General features: G+C 40.2%; 1 protein-coding gene across 2 annotated transcripts in view; it reads right to left on the bottom strand.

Annotated features, from left to right (window-relative positions):
- LOC110988384 (uncharacterized) overlaps positions 1-21,871 on the bottom strand; it is a 25,539-nt gene extending 3,668 nt beyond the window's left edge. Inside the window, exons 1-15 of one of the 2 annotated variants that reach the window (XM_022251828.2) lie at positions 21,584-21,871; positions 14,644-14,918; positions 9,695-9,949; positions 9,161-9,247; positions 8,783-8,922; positions 8,305-8,430; positions 6,729-6,851; positions 5,721-5,889; positions 5,015-5,110; positions 4,412-4,579; positions 3,866-4,038; positions 3,131-3,333; positions 2,177-2,385; positions 832-1,019; positions 312-470 (exon numbers count right to left, since the gene is read on the bottom strand). In XM_022251828.2, coding sequence (XP_022107520.2) covers positions 312-470; positions 832-1,019; positions 2,177-2,385; positions 3,131-3,333; positions 3,866-4,038; positions 4,412-4,579; positions 5,015-5,110; positions 5,721-5,889; positions 6,729-6,851; positions 8,305-8,430; positions 8,783-8,922; positions 9,161-9,247; positions 9,695-9,949; positions 14,644-14,734 — 2,187 coding nt within the window. In that variant the 5' untranslated portion in view covers positions 14,735-14,918; positions 21,584-21,871. The remainder of the gene's footprint in view (positions 1-311; positions 471-831; positions 1,020-2,176; positions 2,386-3,130; positions 3,334-3,865; positions 4,039-4,411; positions 4,580-5,014; positions 5,111-5,720; positions 5,890-6,728; positions 6,852-8,304; positions 8,431-8,782; positions 8,923-9,160; positions 9,248-9,694; positions 9,950-14,643; positions 14,919-21,583) is intronic. The other variant, XM_022251827.2, reaches the window with a different exon arrangement.

Below are 21,871 nucleotides of genomic sequence, written 5' to 3'. Positions count from 1 at the left end.
AGCAACCCATTTTTCAGTTACGTAACTTGTGTGACATTCCTTTGTTTTCAAGTAGTTCTAAGAAAATTCAGAGAAACAGGAAAGTAATGTTGCTGGCGCTATGAGCAATCTTTCGCCTGAACTTTTCAACATGATTTCCTCAAATGTTGTTTTACTTCATTTTGCGGTACAAGAACCCAAACCTAACATTCCTCTAAAACTGCTCTTGTGGAAGAGGAGAAACCCAGTGAGGACCCATGCAGGTCCTCATGGACCTCTTTATGATCACAGGTCCACACAAGAAAGGAAAGGCTAGGCTAGGAAATTGTAACCTTGAATTGGGCTTCTCTGATGTCCGGGTCCATCTTGGCTTCCTGCAGCAGGTACCCTGCCACTCTTAATGAACTGTGCTCTGCGGCCACGTGAAGGGCGGACGTCTGCTCATACATGAAATTCAGGTTGACGTACTGCTCTTGGTGTAACCTTTGCACCTAAATTCCAGAGAAATATGATGATGACAGGATTTCAACGTAATTTTATATTTTTAAAAATTTTTAATTATCTGCAACTATGAACATATCAACTGTTAAAACTCTTCAAGTTGCATTTCAACATACATGAAGACTGACCATCAAATTTACAACTGTTTACATTATATATTTAATTCATATATGAAGCACAGATTCCACAAATGCATGTTAAAATATATTTATTTCTAAAACATGTTACAGAGCAGCAGTGAATTGGTCCGGAGAAATTCAATGCGAATGCATGATTGCAAAACCGAAGGTTCTAGAAACACGTAAATCTGACTTCAACTTGTAAACAGCTCATCAGAGATGTTAGGATCACCTCTTGCACATCATCTTGCTTTACAGCTGTCCACATGCATCTCATCTCATCGTCGTCGTAGATAGCAACAAATGAGGAGGAAGGTGTGGCTATCTCATCTTCATCCTCGACAAGACTGTCTGGGGTTGTGTTGGAGATGACAACCTCGGGGATGGGTGTGGTCAGGGTGCGATGGTAGGTGGAAGTGGCTGCACATGGAAGAGAGAGGTCAGTTATTTATATTTGGATGATACGAGAGAAAGCAGATGACTGACTAGGCTGGCGTAACTAACTCTGAAATTCTGTAAAAGCAGGTGATGTTTTCACCGAACTTTAGCATTTGTTTTAGGAAAAAAAACCCAATATTCACAGACCCAAGAAAGTGACATGTCTTTCTTGCTTAGTATTAAAGTTTCCAACAGAAGTTATGTGTTACCAACACTATTCAAACATTTACAATAAAGTGGTTCTCACTTCACAGTAAACCAACTCCTATTTCTTTGTATGTTGTACTTGAGCTTTGCATAATAGAGTACATCATTTGGACTTTGTTCCATCCGACACGGCATAATTAGTCCACATTCATGCATCAGCCATAAGGCGTGGTGTCCACTGCTGGCCGATTTCTCTACAGGCTGAGGCTGCCCGCCCACTTTCTGGCCAGTATGATCCTCAGGCTGCATTACTGCCCCTCTAGGCCGGTAGGGGCCTATGGTCTGTCGGCATTTCAAAGTCACAGAAACGAATAGCTTATCAGAGTCTGCTTCCCAGACCCTCCACTGATGAATAGAGGTTCTAAAGGGATTTGCACCAGCTGGGTAGGATTAAGCCAATGATAAAGAAACCCAATGGTTCATCAGCAATGAGTCCAACAAGTAGGCACCAACACAAAGGATCTCCAAGCGGAGGGCTCCTTTGGAAGAGGTTGGGCCTGTACCTCATCAGCTGGTAGAAGGGGGATTAAGAGCTACTGGCCGAAAAACGGCTTGCCTGTAAAGAAACCAGTTGGCAGTGGATGCTGTGCCTAATTAAATGGAAAGGGACGGCAACTTTTCATTTTGGGAACTTGAAATCATCAATGAAAAAATGACTTTGAATTACTTTGAAGAAAAATGAAGAAATTTCCTGTCAACTTTCCTGTCAATTCCTGATGACTACATTTATACATGTATTTGTAATAAAATACCCGGTACACCTGAGTTTTTTTAAGCCAGACATAAAACAAAAATTGAAAAGGAGGCTTGGAACCCACATGAATGCTAAAATAGTCTGATACCATCCAACTCAAATGTTAACAATTTATAAAACAGATTCAATGAACAAGATCAAATGGCTTCCTTGGGAGTTCAGGTCTGTTGGTCCATACCGGTATGGTGTATGTGAGTGTTGTTGGTGTCCGTCAGCCGGATCTCGAGCTCGTCTTTGTACGCCTGCAAGAACTGTGACTGGTGGTCCTCCAGGCGGTGGCGCTCTTCCTGGGTGAGGTGGAAGATGCGTCCCTCTATGTGGGGCGCGATGATGCACTGCGCCCTCTCGGCCATGTCCAGGCTGGCTTGGCGCATCAGACTGTGCCGTCTTCAAAAAGTGGGACAAAGACAGCAGACAAATGGTTAAACCAGAGCAAATCTGTCATCATCATCCGAGGTCTCTCCAAACATTGATAATTTGGGTTTCTTTACAAAGTCTAGTGGGGAAAAAAATAAAGCAGTTTGAAAAAATAAACAACTTTATTTTTGACACATTTTAATACATGTCAAATCTGAAGCTGTGCAAATACTTTAACCAGATAAAAAGAAAAATAACCACTGATGAACTTCTTTTCACACCTACTTTTAAGTTACAGTTTGAATGTTTTATAAATACTTTGCTCATTATGAATGTTACAGACGTTGATAATGAACTGAAACTATATCATTCAATTAGTGTCACTTTGTTTGCCACTTTGACCAGTGCCAAAATATGTCAAATGTGATTCTGTTACCATGGAATCGCCTTACATTCAATGCAAGAGATGTGGCCACTTTTTTGTTTTCCAAATACTTGTCAGTAGAGGCTACTTTGAGCTAACTTTTTGCAAATGAGTGACTGGGCCTATTTTAGCCCTACAATATCCAGGGAGAGAGTGGCATTGACCCTGTTATACTGAGGTAGGGGGTTAACGTCAATGTGAGGTCTTAACGTACACCCACTGTGATGTGTAAAATGTTCCATTGAAACTGGAGCATTCAGAACTGTTCGGGCTAATTCACAAGAAAGTGACCTTTAAAGGTGAAGCCGAAGAAGAGATTAAGTTTTGGGTCTCTCCAGAGACCCCCCTCACCTATTGAGGCTGATGAGACTCTGTCTGTGCCCTGACCGACATGGCTTGAGGCCCTTGACGATGCGGACAGACAGGAAGTGATTCTGTACGATGGTGGAGAGGACAGGTCCTTCCTCCACCGAGGACAAGTGCTTACAGGTTCTGAGGACGTCATAGCCATCTTTGCCTTCTGCTACATAGTCCTTGGTACACAACCGGTACACCTGTACATTGGGAATGGACAAAGACTCTTTGAAGTGGTATACTTGTAATAATAGGAACGATTCAAAATAAACAGAGCAACCACCAGTATATTACTGGCGCCTGCCCGGTGCAAGCAACAGTTCTTGACAGCTATACCCGCTGAACCCACCAACTGACTACAGCCAGCTGACCCTAGACGTCATGAAGTCTGCAGTGTTGCAGTCGAGACCCCTTAAGATTATCACAAGACTCCACAGGAACAAAGCCAGGCCTCCTTTCTAAGTTCAAGTCACAAAGCTCTTCAAAGCAACTGCAACAGAAGCACTCCTCTGTCACTGTGTACCCTTTAACTGGTGACTGTGCTTGTGTTGGGTCTTTTGATGGTCTTGAGTATACCAGTAAGATCGACGTCAGGATTTGAAGTACATCAGTGCAATGGTCTTCTCTAAACATTTCATTCCCGTAATACATGTACCAAAGAAGACAGAAAAGTCTGACGGATTTAGTACCTGTGGCCTAGGGCTCTTGGACCTGATCCAAATCTGGTCTTACCTTACTCGGGGAAAGTGGTTGTCCCCCGACGCTGATGGAGTATGGATCTACCCTACACCCGGGTGGGGCGTCGGGGTCGAAGCCAAACTTCATGCCACCCACTTGGGGGAAGCGGCCGTCCTTTTTGGGGTGTTGGGAGACACCGTTCTCCAGAGCTTGCCACAACTGCATGCCTGCCGCCACCAAAAAAAACCCACCAAACAAACAAAACAGAATACAAAGGCAAGTTATGATGAAAGGTCAATTCTCAATTGTCACAGAAAGACTGATTATTAATAGCAACAACTGATGTCACGTGAAGACCATACTTGGAGGCAATAATGTAGTTGCATCCCCTTTCAAGTTGTATTTTCAAAAGGGCAAGGTCATTCAAGAACAGAGCACATAAGCAAGCAATTCATTGTATCCTGGTGTATGGCCGTGCCGATAGGACAGACCATGTATGCATGCACTGCTGTCCCTGAATGGTCTTGGACATGCTTGATTTTGGGCGTGTGCTGTTGGAATAATGAACTGGCTCACTGTCCAATCTACTCCATCATGTACCTGTGAGTTGAAGCACAATCAATGAGTCCACTATTGGCAGAAGGCACATCAGGTCTTTCTTCTTGAAGTTCCCAGCTGGGTGGACCATATCTGATCGAAACGTCCCCGAATTCAGCAATGCTACATCGGCGCTAGAGGTGGCTAGCATGATGTCGGTCACAAAGTTCCCTACGAGAGAAAATTTAGGTGGAAATTTCAAATAAGACAGGTGAAAGAACACCGAGATTGACATTCTTTATGATGTGAGTGAAATTAATGCCAATAATCTGGTGTTGTGGTTAAGATCACTGAAGACCATTACAAGACTCAATAAGACCAACACAACACCTCCAGTCTGAACGGAAGTCACAAGAGTGTTCCTTTTGTTATTATTCATCCTGTTACTTGTGACAGGCCCAAGCCTATTTTCCTTTACTTCAAATGTGGCTTAAACCATACAGATATAACTCTATCACAAATTTCAAATTATTTTAAACATTAACAGCCATTAATGCGTAATGAAGTTTTATTTTGTTGCTGTTATTTTTCATCTTAGGTTCACCAAATGACAAGTTAACGTCACTTTTAATTCAAGATGGCCGACACATGAATACAGTCTATTACCTAGGTTTGTTTCCTGGGTTCGAATCGAAGCAAATCTGGCATCCAAGTCCACTTCAATGTTGCCTAGTGTTCCTTCCAACTCCTTGCCAAGAATCTCTGCATTAAAGGGGAAGAAAAAATGTTGACATCTGTGAAACGGAGATGTACACAAGTTGTTTTCAATGATTTAGGAATTCTTTTTGTTCTTCAAGAACACAGAACCACCCTAATTCAATTTTTTAAACACTTTTTGGAAAAGTATCATCCATCACAGGCCAAGCAGAAAAATGTTATTCAAGATACATACATGTACATGTACACTGAAGAATAAAAAAGTTGGCAGCAGATAAAAAAGCTATCTACGGACATTTCTTTCAAATTCTGACGGAGCAAATGGGGAAAGGGAGAACAAGACTTATTGACAGAGGATTGCTACTTGGAACACAAAGAAAAACAGTGAGAACAGCAAGACCACTTGTAAAGCAGTATAAAGTACATATTCACTTGTCTCAGAATTTCAGATGCATTTTTTTCCAACTAATTAATGTCTCAAATTGCATGTAACCTATTTCTTGTCCCTTTCTTTGGGGGGGGGGGGAGATATTTTACAATGCCTTAACTAAAGAGACTCCAACCAAAGTTCAATATCTCTGATTTCCTCCGAACCAGGAGAAAGCTCATTTGTCAACCCGGCCAACATATCAACTCTCTGACCCCGAGGACTCACTCTGGTAAGTGCCGACTATCTCCTTCACCTCTTCGTCCTCAGGGATCTCTGACGTGATATCAATTCGCTCCACCTCAACGCTGGTTTGGTAAAAATCAGTGAAGGTCAGCTCTAGGCGAGACAGGGTCCTGAAGTCTGTGCCACTCTTCACAATGTATTTCCCATTAACCTGTAAAAAGAGTACATTAACCTACACAACAACTGGTACAGTGTACATGTATGTCTACTTCTAAATGGAGCATGGGGCTCTTCCAGTTACAGTATAAGCTTCTCTGAAAGGTCTGCACTTGTTGCTGCTAAACGTGCATGTGTTATAAAACATTTTGAAACATGATCGACTTGTGCCTGTCACTCCTTAATGCCTAGAACTGTCCCTGAATATTTCTGACAAGATTAGCTATTGACTGATTGATGGCTTGTAAATAAAGTCATAGGTTACTACTGGTGAAACCTGATTTCATTAGTTAGATGGTCAAGTGAGTAAAGTTTTGAATGAAGGCACTGTGACTGACACTGATAATTATAAGGTTTTTTTTGTTTTTTGGCCAGCTACTGTAGAAGATCCACTGGAAACTTATCCCTTTCCACAAAACTGTAAGATTCAAGAATGCGTATCAATGCCTTCATACATGCATATGTGAATTAGAAATAAAACACTACTCAGCATAGGGCAAATTTAGCAGGAAACTCATCAATTACCACCGTTAATTGGTGACGATGCAAATACTTGTGTAGTGATATTAGGTCCTTTTTACAATGTGAATGCAATAAGCAAGACATGTCCACTACAAACAAGTATCACCCAAGCTACACGTATCTCTTCAACACAAAATAGTTTAATGATCAACATAACTGACAGCCCAACAAAATCAAAGAACTCAACAGAGGATCCTTATCCCTACTTTTGTGCTAGAAGTTTCTATCTGAAAAAAATGGCCCCTTAGTCAGTTGTACAACTCAGCATTCATATCCCTCAAAGATGTTACACAAGATAATGCAACTAGGTACCTCCAACACTTCATAATCATGGTCATGACCTCCCAAGATCAGATCAATGTCGTCTACATTCTCAGCCAGTCGGACATCGTTCGGCATCCTCATGTGAGTCAAGGCGATCACGTAGTCCATCCCCTGCAATATGGTCAGATACACAGGTAAATGTACATGTACTCACTAATGCATCTGTATCTGATATAATTAAGCGCTGCACAATGCATTAACTATTCACTAAAAACTCCACTAGCCGAACTTGTTAGATAAGGTTTATGGGGCGTGGCAAGCCATTTGTCCATTAAAGAGCAGTGACAATGACCGCGAGCAGTGGTAATGACCATAGGCATGGCCAGAATATTGAACGGAGAGGTGGGGTAGAAAGGCACTTGGTCAAGGGGGCAAATTTGGGGGGGCACAGCACTCAGCAGGAAAATGATAAATGATTAACCATCGCCATTGATTCCACAGTATTTTCAAGCAACTTGATGATTTAGTCCCCTTTCATCTGTTTTTTTGAACTTCTTTCACTTCTCATTCCTTTTCTTCTTCCAGCTTTATTTTTAGTTTTTTTTTTTCTACACTCAAGCGGGGAGGGGGGCACAGGGAACTGCACTGGCAGAATATCACAATCCACTTCACTGTCTATAAGAGGACCCATGCAATGTACCAGTACATGTAATTTCTTAGTGCAGTTCTTGTAAATTATCCATTTTGTCCTATAAAACCAAATCTTCAATGTCGTTTGTTCCATTTTAACCACATGCTGCCAGGTGGTTTGAAAATGCAGTGCACACATACGGGTGTTTTTCATTTTTCAAAAATCTTCAAAAATTCATTATTTTTCAATTAATGGACATTTACACCGACATATATTACTATCTATGTACTCGAAAACGGGTATCCCGGCAGCAAGTGGTTAAGAGTATTTTGGTGCTTTTTTTTTTAATTTTTAAGCTTTAGCAAATTTGCATATTTACTAGCAGAAGTGTGTTGTCATCGAAGGCAGAAACCTCAGTGTAACAGCTCTTTCAAAACCAAATTTTGCCAGACTTTGGGAGGATTTGCTGTCACAAATGATGTTTTCTTTGATGATTTGTTGCCGTTTCAGTTCAAGACAGCAGGCCAGCGAGCAAAAAGTGCTCTCCCAGATGTTTTCAACGAGCATATTTTGGGTCAACAACTGGACAAGAAATCCCCCAAAAGAAGATAAGACTAGGTGTTGAGGACAGAAGAAAAAATTCCCTGCTTCCTTTGTGTGTCTGTCCTCTCTGGCTACACCATGCAAGCTCAAACCTCTAATCCAGAGACCTACAAGCCATCTGCAGGCCGTGATCCATTCAGGGGTGATGTTCAGGGCATAAAGAGAAATCCACAAAGCCTCCAGCTGAGGGGTTGTGGCAGCTTTTCACAGCTCAGAATGATTATGTTAACCTTGTACATGTATATGTACATTTACGTGGTGTTTTTACACACAGTGTAAAAAACAAGCAAACCTGATGATTAAATTTCTCAACGCCCTGCATGTTTTGGTCAAAAATCCTGAAATTTGGAAACATCCTGAGACGTCATACCCTATCCTCTCCTTCCTAACCTGTTGTTTCAGCTCTTGGGCAAGTTTGGTGCCTTGCTCCACAAAATCCAGGTAGGTCAGGTCTTCTCTGTCAATGGTCGCCAAGGTAACTAGCCACTCCTCTTCCACAAGACCGATCAGACCAATCTGAAAAACATTTTGTAGGAAAAATTCCGATTTTTTTTCAACTGACAGAGCAAAATCATGAAACTGTTAATCATCTTGTCCAGCTTGTTTGGTTTCTGCCTAAATGTACATGTACTTATAGTAAACACAGCGTTCATGGCAATTTCTTCATGTGAATATCAGTCACTCTATCTCCTGTGATAAATATATCATAGGAATGATCTATGGGTACAATAAAGCCAGACTAATAATGGTATTTACATTGACTCCATGGTATTGACTGCGCAATTTGTCTTGACACAATGCGATGATAAATCTATCGGGGGGGGGGTATGTGCCTCTCAGAAAAACCTGGACATTTTTGCAGTGTTACCTTCTTCCCCTGACAGGTGACAGTCCGTGTGACCAGGCCGTCTGCCAGCGGTTGACCGGTGAAGTTGTCAATGACATTGCTGATCATCCAGGGGAAGTTGGTATCCCGCACAATGTCCTCCAGCTCATCAACTCCAAAGTCTTCATGCAACGTTAAACACAATTATCCCTTTATGAGTTCTGTGTTATGCACGGTACACCGTCTGATATAATTTGCGAGTCCAAGAAGGCATCCAAACAAAAGAAACTCAATGTCACTGCACTCATATTAGCTACATCTTCAGTCATTCTTTGCAGTTTGATTTTCGTTTTTTCCAAAGACTGAAATAGATTTACATCATCAAAGAATCAGATCACAATTTTGTACAACTGACATTACCAAAGTCGTGGTTGCCATACACTGCCGTGTTCACCTTCAGTGCATTCAGGATGGGGACCATGTGCTGGCCTCGAGTCACATTGCTCACTGTGCAAAAAATGATGAACAAACAGTGGACACTTCAAAGAATGCTGTTCAACTGAGTTTCTTAATGAAACAAAGGATTCTTTAGAAGTGCAAATTTATTTGAATAAAAGTCCAGCAAAAAACCTCGGCACTTGAAGAAACCCTATGCTAGTAGAGAAGATGATATCAACCTTCAGAAATGGTAGAAAGCAAAAAAAACAAACTACAGTAGGGATTGAAATCCAATCTGCTTGTTAGCCTAGATGGGGTTTTAGAACACAGGATGCAGAAATACATGGGGGAAAGGCCAGGAATTGTCTTCGTTTCAGTCTCTGTGCCAATCAATACTGCTAACTATAAGTACTTCCTGGCTGCAGTGACCTGGAACAAGTTAGAAAAATTTACTACAGGGCCTAACATCAGTTCTAGCAGAATCTTCATCAAAGGCAAAGTAGAATATTTTCTTACTGATGGATGGGTTGAGTGCATCGCCACTGAAGAAGACAAGAGGGCTTTCGTCGAGGAAACCCTTGACAACCGTGGCAAAGCGGGCCGCCCCGCCCACCGGTTCCCACTCCCGGGGCTCCACGTTGTACACGTCGTTGAAGTGCAGGAGTGTCAGGGTGACGGTGTTACGGCTGGTGTACATGGCCTTGATGTCAGCAGAGAGCTGGCGCTGGCGAGAGGACTTGCGGCTGAGGGTCGGCGAGGAGCCATCAAGACCTTTGAGAGAAAAAAAGAGTGAAGACAGTGTATACGGTTTCAAGATACCGGTAGTGCAACGCCAAGGAAACTTCTTGCTGGTTCATCAATACACATGTACAATAGCTAAAAGCATTTCCATGAAGAGCTACACGTGCATGTATGAGCATCTTTTGGTATTGTAGGAGGGGGTCAATTGATCTGAATTACACTGTCTAACCATTATTTGTAAATATTCACCATTTGGTATCCAAGGCGACAGTCAGCTGGAACTCTTTGTGAGTCAGATGGCTGACCAGCATGGCTGGATTGTTCAATAGGCACAGACATGACTAAAGGCACTGTGCCTGGGGACTGCTAAAAATATGGGACCTTAAACAAATTGAAAATAAAGTAAAACAACTTAATTCCTTATCAAACAGCTCAGTGGTCAGTGCTTGTGTTGCGTACAGTTGTTGGCATCATGCCAATCCAGCTGGCCCCCACATTTTTCTTATACAGTGTACAGGCTGGTGTATGTACATGTACTTTTGCTAAATCTTATAAGTTCTGAAACCATTCTGAGTGCCACTGTGTGTGCCTGGAAGATGATGTACATGTACACGTAGGGTTACATGTATGTGGGTTAGTGAGAACCTGTTTGACAAGTAAGTTTTGTGATCTTGAAAATCATGTACATTGTACATATGTGCATTTAGTGAGCACACTGCAGAGTAACCTGTAGGCTCATTTGTTCCAACCAGCAACAAGTTTCAAAACCTGGATTACAATAAAACCCATCCAGGCTAGGCCTCAAGCGACTGAGACTTCATTGTACGTGTACCGGTAGATTATAGTTCTCTTGGTCTCATAATCCAACTAAGATCACCCCCCACTGTCCTCTCCAAACACTTGAAGTTCCATGATCAACCCACTCAGCAACAGTTGACTTCTTTCTCCAGGCACTTTAACTTTGAAAGGCAAGCCTCGATCATCTCTTCAGATATTCAACAAGCTTCACTTCAAAAATCTGCTGAAAACATGCAATTTAAAGTTCCACACCTGGTCTTTCACTTTTTCAAATTCCTTGAAAACACCTCCAAGCCTGCACAAGTACCAGTACATGTATGTAAATTGTCCATTTCGTTTTTCCATAACCTCAAGGGTGGGGGGGGGGGCAACAGGGGGTGCTTGTTCCCAGCCTCAAAAGAGAAAAAAAGGGTAAAAAGATAAATAAAACAAAACATGAATGGTGATGAAAATCACTAATTTGCTCAAAACAAAAACACTTGAAATCCCCCCACAAACACCATTAATTGGTTTATCAATACATGTAGGTTTGGACTTTATTGCATTTTTTATACATACACGTACATGTATACTACGGACACATGTATATTATTCATGACAAGAATACCGGTACCATAATATTTATGGGGCCAGTACTAATTTTGTAAAGTCCTTTGGAGTGTGGTATTACACTGTACACATACTGTATGTCATCAAAAAGCAGCCGACATTCACTGAGAATGTACATGTAAATGACTACCGGTAAGCGTGAAGGTTGTTGTCAGTCTTACCAATGCGGCAAAAGTATTATCATTTATCAATCCATTTATTTTCAAATGAAAATGATTTTTTATTCATGAGGAATAATAAAAAGTGAAGACTAATTTTGTGAACCCTGTTTTGAGGCAAGAATGATTCATGTACATGTAGTGGTATTGGTACACATGCAGTATTCCAATAAAAGAAACTATAAAATGGAAATTTGCCAAAGCAAGTTCTTGGGTAATGACAGCAACAAAACACACCCCCCTCAACACATTGTTTGGGACAGGAGACTTTCATTCATCAAAAACACCATTAGCTATATTAAAGCCATGAACACAATGGCAGTGGCGATTTATTAAACATTGACAGCTTTTGGCATGTTTGGCCGGTGGGTTGAAAAATGCAAAACAGTCCAAACCTACTGGTACATGATTTGATAAACCATTGATGGTGTGTGTGTGTGTGGGGGGGATTTCAAGTGTTTTTGTTTTGAGCAAATTAGTGATTTTCATCGCCATTCATGTTTTGTTTTATTTATCTTTTTACCTTTTTTTTCTCTTTTGAGGCTGGGAACAAGGACTTTGTGTTGTCCCCCCCCCACACCCTTGGTGTTATGGAAAAACGAAATGGACAATTTATAAAAAAACCCAGCAACCAAAAAGTCATTTTGATTAAATATACCGGTACATTAGATGCAAAGATTTATAGGACTGTTAATTAAGAATAAAGTATTTGGAATCACACATACAAAATGACCCACCACCCTGTATTCTTTGGTCAATTTTTGACAAACCTTTCAAAAATGTCAAAGTTTGAAGCAGAAATCTAACTTACATTTCACCTTTAACTGAACTTGTTTGAAAATGTAGAACACTAAGTACATGTACATGTAGTTTTAGAAGCAGCAGAAAAGAAGTTTTATTTCAAACAATTTGGATCTAGGAAAAATCTAGAGTTACATGTACATGTACATGTAGGAAATCGGCAGTATTTTCCTAGAAAAAATAAATTTGAGGTACATGTATTGGTTCTTGACATGACAAAATAAAAATGCTATGGTTGGGAGATTGGAACCAGTCCAAAATTTTGTGTTAACGAACTACACGTACATGTATATTATGGCATCTGGCTTTGATCACAAGCGCTGTGAAGTGCTACATGTATACTGTTGTGTTGAATAATGATGGCAAACTCATCATGCTTGTTCCATAAAGTGCGGTCTTTGCATTTAGATTAACTGTGAAGACAGTAGAGAGTACGGAAAATCCAACAAGAAATACCGTAGCAGGGCAGTGAGAAGTTTGGCAGGGCGGCAAAACTTAAACGAGGCAGCCCATCCCGCTAAAACCTCTCATGGAGAACACTGATCAGTATGATAATTTTCATCTCCTGATAAATTCTTAGGATGAATGGACCATCAACTTGATTAGGCAATTAAACTGATATTTAATAAATAGCGGTGTGGAGTGAGAAATGAAATGAGCCTTGGCAATCACTTTGTCAGCTTGTGCCGTTAAAATGAATGGCTGATTTGATTCGTGCTCAGCGGTGCATGGCCAGGAGTCATTATGGTTTCATCAACAAGCTGGCCTGCAAACGATGGCTAATTAAGTCTAATGACAGCATTCATGCATGATGTGATAATTCCACTCACCAATTGTTATTTTGTGCGTGTGTGTCTTGCACTCATGGTCATGATGGCACGTGACCCATGGCCAAATGGAACAAATTCAACCTCATTCTCACAGCTTTGCTCTCTCACCCTACTGTCAGATCAATTGCATGCATGTACAAATGTACATGCTTTTTTGCATGGACATGATGGATCTGAAAACACAATTTTCCATCTGACTTTACATCGCCTTGATGAAAAAAAAAGTCTGTGTTTAAAATTGCTTCCAAATCAAAATAAAAACAACTGCTAATCAAATTCCATGTCTTTTCATGGACTTCCAGGACCAAAATGTAACAGTTTACCCAGAAATGCACAAGCTTTGAACTTCACAAAAAAATCAAGGAGGCCTAAGACCTTAATTGGTCTTACGTGTACATGTAAGCCCCATTTTAAGGTTGTCCCACACACAGTCTTTTATCAGGTGAATTCGGTCCCCTTAATGAGGAGTAAAGACACAGAAAGGGACCCCCCAAAGCTACTTTTCATCAAATTTCAATTTTTCAGGTAAATTTAAGGACAAACAACTAAATTCCTGGTATCAAAGAACTTCACATAATTAAGGTACCGGTAACTTCCACTGAGAAACAATGTAATCTATCCATGGGGTAAATTGCGATCTTAACCGCAGACACAACGACCAAGAAAATTTAAACGGACATGTCAAGTGTTGCTTCTGTAAACTCTTGCTCTCTTAATCTGTTTAAACATTCTCAAAGCACACATCACATTACTTCCAATGCTTACAATCAGTAAGAAATTGCTTTGTTTCAAATTTGAATTTGCTAAAGTAGATGCAGTCTCCAGTAAATGCAGTTAATGCCTGCAAACCTGCGTACACTCACGCTGTTGTGTCCATTTTTTTCCACAGGTTTTTAAAGTATCACTGATGCAAACAAAGTTCAAAAAGTTGGAAAATATCAAACAACCAAAGAAAACAACAAAAAGATTCAGCTTCTTTTTTCTGTCTAAAAGTAATTTGTGGACAGTACATGTATTTCAGAACTGAAACTATCAAATGACCACAATATAAGTATGGTACAAAAAAAATTCATTTTCCGGCCAGCATTTATCTGGATGTGCTGTGCATGGGTGATTCTATAAATTAGGGGTCCAATTTGGGGACATTTTGGTGTCCTGTTACACGTGAAGTCATTCAACTTTTCTTCATGTAAAATTGTAATCACATTATCAAACATTTTGCGGATTGAACTGTATATTGTACAAGTCATAAACAATGTCATCCTGTTTGATCTACAGAATGTGAACAGTACTAATATTAGTTCCATCCAGAAAAGCTGACTGGTCTCACCCGTAACGGAACACCAAAATGTCCCCAAGTGGGACCTCTAATTTATATAATCACCCACATGTAGAGTGACTTGAACTCTACATACATGTAAATGCAATGACTGGTACAGTAACTGCACATGTGGGGTAATGCACTGGTTTTCCTCCAACATGTACAGTACATGTACGGTAGTTTTAAAAAGTGTAACCAAAGCTTTACCGTTGCCGTAGAGCACATGGCCTCTCCACCTGACGACCTCCTCTTCTTGATCTTGGACGGCAGCAGACCCGAAGGAGCAAGTGGAACCCATTCCTGCCTGGCTTCCCCCCTCCCTGGCAGCAAGTGCAGGGATCAGGGCAAGTGTGCACACAGTGCAGTCATAGCATCAGGTATGAATACATTGTACATACATGTGTGGGTGCCGCCTTTCACACACGTACCTTGACAGGCTCACGACACTCTCACTGTTGACACATTGTTGCACTAGTGCTTACCTGCAATATACCGTAGTAGTGAAGTAAATTGGTACAAAGTATGTATACATGTACTATGCATATAACTTCAACAGTTCAACATACTGGTAGCAGGAGGAACATACTGAGCAGGTGCTTGTAAAATAAAAAGATTGAAAGGAAGGAAATAAGGCATGGGATAATAGAATCAGCCCGCTACCGGTACATGTATATTCAATGCTACAGAAAAGGAAGGGAGAATTCTCTTTTGTTTTAAATGAGAAAAGTTGCACTATGGAGGCTTGTTTCAAGCAGATTCAAATGGAAAGTGACAAATCTTATGATTCGAAAAGTAAATTAATTTATTCATTTACAAATTTAACAGGAATAGAAATTTTCAACAGGGCAAGAAGTTGTGTTGGTCTCTTAAAGTTTGCTAAATTGAGACTGGTGATATTCTTTAACTGGTAGATGTCAGAAGCTAAAGTTGTATCATAGTGATCATATTATAACTGATTTTCGTACATGTACAAATGTACGCATGTACAATATACATGTATGGTTTAAATATGTTCATCAACAATCAGCTGGTCGATACAACTGAATATTCAGATATTAAATCAAATTGAAGGTCGAATATTCAATCAGTGAATTATTTGAACTGACTCAGCCCTACTAAGCTGACAGGTTCATGTACTGCTACACGTACAGTACATACTGTAGGCCTACGTACATGTATGTACATGTACAACACTGTACATGTAGGCATACATGTGTAGCTGTACACTGAACATGTATGGATATACATGTACCGGTACATGTTTGCAAATCAGTGTGAAAATCTATAGACCAGTAGTCAACAGCCAGCACTTCTGTGAATGTAGTTCTTTCAATTTAAGATGAGTATAGATGAAATCAGCTCAACTGACACACGCACAGATCTGATACAGTGTGTCAGATGATTCCAGAGTGTGTAGTTTTCAGCAAACAGTATACAATTTGCCCCAAACTCAGCCGCTACCAGTACATGTACATGTAGGTATTCATTTACATTTTTGTATTTTAGGTGTACATGTACATGTGTACATTATACATGTACATAACTTCTATTTAAAAAACTACACCTGTATCTGAGATGTTTCATACATATGTACATGTACATGCACCAATGAGTTTAACAGTACATGTACATGTACATGTACCTGTATATATATATGTACCGGTATTTACTTATAACCTACATGAAGGATACTGTACGTTTGTGAACATGGACTGATCACACGTACACTGTACTTGATTTGAAGTGCATTTGATTGAACTGTGGGGCATGTACATGTACTCCTAGTGGCAACTGTTGGATTGGGTTTCCAGACTCCAAACTCACCTGCAGCTGAACACCCATGTGTGGATGTTTTACAAATCACTATTGAACAAGTTGCCCTTGCAAGGCCTATCATAAATACAGACCTTTTTCCATTTTTTAGGCTATTCAGAAAGAACCTTCAGAAGAACATCATAAGACCACTGCATATCGGGTACAAGTACCGGTAAGTGTGCACGGACTTGTACATGTACCCAGAGCAACAATTTTAATTAAAAGATAACGAGACTGACCTCTACATGTAAATGTACGGTACATGCACTCTAAATCAAATTTACCCTTTCTTGGAAGAAGTGTGAAGCAACATGTATGTATACATACATATATACAATGCAGAAAGAATCAAATGAGCTGACAAAATTAATTGCTCTCGTGTACGGTACACTGTACATGTACAGTGTGGACATTATGTTAGTACACGTAGTGTACATGTACATGCATGCATTTTGTACATATCCTACATGTTATTAAAGTAAACAAAGTTGGGTATACATGTACCGGTACATGGAAGAGGTATTACATGTATAAATTTAGAAGTCCATAAATTTCCAGGGCACACTGTATATTTGGCTTAGGCACACATACGCTTTTCTGAGTGTATCGCATACGAATGTGTATGACATTATGCACAGTCGTTGCCAGGGTGACCATGGTGACAGTTTTAGCCAATTTTTGGCTAAATTTGACGGATTAAAAATTCAAACAAAGAATTTGAAAGAGCATTTAGTTGAATGAAACTTTGAACAGATTTCTGGCAGAATTCTTTAAAATGAATGGTTCCAGTATACCTGGTAACAATGTAGCAGATTTGTTTTGAACAAGCTTTTTGTCAAACAAACTACCGAGTTTCTTTCAAACAAACGGGTTTAAAAACCCCAGCACAGTGGGACAGACAGGCCAGTCTTTCTGCTAAGGGAATTCCCTGGGACCCTGTCCCCAACCTAGTGTGAGTTAAGCTTTGGTTGGTGAGTCACATACATGTACATGTATTTGGTGTAATTTGTGGTGATTTGACAGATTTCTGTTAAATCTGACAGGATGTTGAAGTGAACTGACCGGTAGCAGAACCCTGCATATTTTCATCTGGCATTGTCTGGTTACCCAGACTGCTGTCATTCAGTACTCTACTGTGTTTAAACTACATACAGTAGGGTTCATATCAACATTGGCTTTAGGGCTATCAATTAAAGAAAGGGCCCATCAAGTTGGATGCTTGAAGCAACTTGTGTATAACCCTGTAAATTTCCCTTTTCAGAAAACTTCTCATGTACATGTAGACCTGCTCTAGCTTTTTCAGCAGGGTTGTCTGATGTACATGTAAATCATCTCGATTTAACTCACCGATTTAAATCATGATTTAAATCAAATGATTTTATGGAAAAAAATCAGATTTAAATCAACATGTTTGATTTTTTGGGTAAAAAGGCAAAAATGTTTCCATTTTTTAATTTTTACTGACTGTAAATGTTTGCAGGGGTTTGCATAGTTTAAATAGCAAATCCACCCTCTGTGAGCCTTCCAGTTCCTTAGTATTAACCCCTTCGTGCCGGGACATGACTAGAAACGCCGTAAAAATTGAGATCCTCAGCCCGCTTTTCAGCTATTATTCTCGTTCCATGCTCGAGCGAACACGGTGAAAGAAGGCAGACCCTGGCTCTTGTATATACGGTAATTGGCCTTTGTGTGTAGCCCAGAAATGAAAGACCGAATTTGCATCATAATCACCAGCTTCACAATCGTCCCCACTTTGAAAAGAGGCAACGGGAATGTGGGAGCGTGAGTAGAGCCACATGCCACCGAACAATGAGCCTTTTCACTGTGTAATTCAAAGCGTGCAGAGCACGCAGGGCCAAAAATAAAGAATTTGCGGTTTGGCAGGTGGCCTTCGTGGCCAAGGGGTTAAAGAAAGGGGTTAAAGAAACTTGTATGAATACACATGTGTTACACAGAATCTGGGTTGGCAAGATTTTATGCTCAATTCTGTCCACTTGTTTCGATTTAAATCAGCTTTTTGGATTCAGTAAGTGCATTTGATGCAAAGGATGTACAATCGTGATGTAATTTTACTTCATTGCCCACTTTAGAGTTTAATCATAGAGGAAGGACACAGAAGGAGTTAGAACTCTGGCACTTCAAAGTGCTCGATGATCATTGCCGCTCGGTCAGACACACAATACTAAACATTCCAAATATGCCTGACTACTTCCTGCAGCTTAGCCGGACAAGTGGGCCCAGTAATATCCTACATTTTGTGTGTTTCGTTTATTGCAGTGACCAGGGAAAAGAGAGCAAAAAAACATTAGATCTACTTTTGCCATCGTGAATAAACTTTTTATTTTGATATGCTGTTCCATTATCCATGCAATGTTTGTAATTTTATTTTGTCCGTCCAAAACATCACTTTCCAAAGTCTTTGTACGAATTTGGCTAAGACTGGCCTACAACATGTTGACCACCACTGGACATGCTGGACAGTTAAGTTCATAACAAACAAAATGTGCTATTTCATCGCAAGGAGTGCTCAAAAGATTTCATGAAATACCTCTTTGTATAAATGCCATAATAATAATGATTCAAATAAAACACAATATCTTATAAACAACTTAGGGTTTCATTCCCAAAATATCTCCAGAACTTGAAGAAAGCATTCAGTAAAGGCAATGACTGTGCATGACTAAGGACACACAGCCTGATGCAAACTACATGTAAGTATTAAATTTGATGTTGTTTTTAGGTCATACTAACTTCCTATGCTGCGGCGCACAACATTTTAATTAAGGATACAGATTACCAGCGGAAACTTGCAGCAATGATCATACCTGTAGGTTACAAAGGGGGCTTATGGTTGTGACACAGGAGTAGCAAGCATTCACTGGGCTCTAGCTAAGGACGTACCGGACATGCCAGACAGCGGTAATTGGCCAGATGTTATAGCCTGGTCAGTTCAAACTCCTTCTTTGTCCTTCCTCTATGGTTTAACATGGTAAAATATCAGTGTTCATCAACCTTTTACATCTCTGTTAGTCCTTAAAGTTGCCCTTAATAAAGTGATTTTAAATCAAGCCTAAGTCACTGCTCTGTGGAGCTAGATCACAAACAAAATGAGACTGCTTTTTGCACAGGTAAAATACCAGCATTTTGTAAAAGTACACATGAGAGTGCAAACTAAATGCATACATGCGTGTACCTAATGTTCATTGCATGTTTCTCATGGATTAGTCATTTGTTGCATGTAGAAGTACAGCCTGTTAACAAATTCTTGTGAACTCTACTTTTGTCAAAACTTAAGAGCTCGGTTTAAAACCTGGTATGCACTTTATCCTTGGTATACTCTATGTGCATGTACTTGTCTCTGAAGGAAGTGTCTTTTCTGCGGGTGTACTGGTACATATACATGTACATATTATTCTGCATGGCTAACACATGGTGGTTTGTGAATTCAATCTAATTACTTGATTTAAGTTTCTTAAATTATATCCAAATTTGTTTAATTTTGTAACAAAACAAATAAATAAAAGAAAACTATTACAGGTGCAGCTGATTTGCTTGCTTTTGAATAGACATTTGAGCCACCTTGTCTCAAATTGTGATAAAAACTTTTAAAAATCTGATTTAAATTTAAAAAATCAGATTTAAATTTTAAAAATCTGACACAAGGTACATGTAAGTTTCAGGATTATTCTAGACACCAAGCCTATTCTAATCTACATATTGAGAGCCAAAACAGTGAGGAATTAGTGTGATCTGCCAATTTTTAGCATGAAATTTGATCACTTATAAACATTCTTGTTGCCTTTTGCACTTGAAGCCTTTTAAAATGTACCTCAAATCTGACCACCCCACAAAACAGGTCTTTGTTGTAAATATGCCTAGTCAGTTTTCCCACCATTTTCTCATTAACATTTTTCACGCCATCCCATCAACTGATTCTGAAGTCCACAGTAATGATTCTGTCACCTTGCTTAGTAACCAGTCTCGATGCTGGTAAGTACATGTATGGTGTATGGCTGTTAACAGTGAGATGTGGTGTCACAGACATGACTGATCAGGAAGCAACCACCACTTTAAGCACCAATGCCCATCAACAATGAGGAAATGCTGTCAACTGCTACACACCTGCTCTTTCTACCGGTACACATATATTTTTAATAAGCCAGCATCATGCATAAATTGCCTACAAGGCAATTACATGTACATGTACCGGTACATTGGTCCAAACACGATGGTGAAAGCATTCATACTGCACATGTAATGATGCCATCAACACGCTGTTGCTTTCTGAAACCTCTGATGTGGTCTGGGAGACTCTTCTCAAGACTCAAGAGTTCTTAGATTTTCTTCATCCCCTACCCCTTGGATTTCCTCGGGCAACTGAGCACGAATCCACTGTTGTAACAAGCAAACCACTGTGACTTGAGTCAAAGTTTCTGACGAAGACTGGAGTCAAGTCAAGTGATTTTATTGGCCCAACTACATGTACAGCACAGAGGTTGGGTGTGCATGTGCCCAGTATCATATTGTTTACAATGTCATGTCATACATGTACATGTACGTGTACATGTACATGTAGGTGAAGTTCCATATTTTAGATAAACTGTGTCAAGTGCGAGATTAGTAAACCTGCATGGACAAGGTTGAGAAAGTTTCGATAGAAATTGGTCAACAATAGTTGGGAAAGTTGCTATAGTTGGGGCATAACAGCGCCACTGTTCTGGGGCTAGGCCTAACTGGTCACCAGGTAACAGGGTTCGTCGTTGCTCTCCCGAGTTGCAACAACAACGAGGCCACGGGCATAGCGGGCAACAAACTCCACTGTTTTGGAGGTACAACTTAGCATGACAAAATTTATTTTATTTATTTTATTACACTTTTCCACAGCTAATAATAAACCAAAAATTAAATACATGAAAAACATATATAAACCATTGACATGGCGCAACAACAAACAGATGACATGACAGCTATAAAGTATAAAATTAAATGAGAATATAAAAGCCAGTGCCAGTGACAAGAAGGAACAGGCATGCCAGGCGACCAACACCTCTCTAGCCATCCTACCGTACATGACGACCCCCACAAAGAAAGCAAATATGAGGTACATGTACATGTAGGTACGACAGGTAGAAAATAAACGGAAAGAAAATACGAAAAGTGGGAATTTATTAATATCTGCTGCCAGTACAGAGACAGTTGAACACCCAAGTACAGAGGCCTAGGCCTACATCATTACGATGATGTGGCCTACATGTACACACATACATGTATATTAACCGATTCGGAGCAAGAACTTAACTTTGTTTTGTAAAATTCCAGGATGCAACCATACCGGTAGGCTAGTAGTGACTAGTACCAGTAGTGGTACATGTACGATCCCGAGCACGAGTACTACTACGTCTTCGATCAAAATGTAGAACGTACCGTCGGTGTTTTGCCCCGGTGCGTTACTGCTTCTTCCCCGGTTCTGGTTCGTCGAAAGACACAAAACTGAACTGACACACGCGAAAGGCCTAGGGTTTCCACTTGTTAACTTGAAGTTCAAGCGCGGCGAAGGATTTCATGCACACATTAATAATCGAGAAGTACGACGTGCGCGATCGCGACGTACTGAATTGAT

Source organism: Acanthaster planci, linkage group LG06 (genome assembly GCF_054643075.1).
Source record: "Acanthaster planci isolate LZ-2023a linkage group LG06, COTS_SCS, whole genome shotgun sequence".
In the NCBI taxonomy this organism is placed as follows: Eukaryota; Metazoa; Echinodermata; class Asteroidea; order Valvatida; family Acanthasteridae; genus Acanthaster; species Acanthaster planci.
The sequence above is the reverse complement of the archived record's forward strand: the minus strand, read 5'-3'. Positions and strand labels throughout refer to the sequence as shown.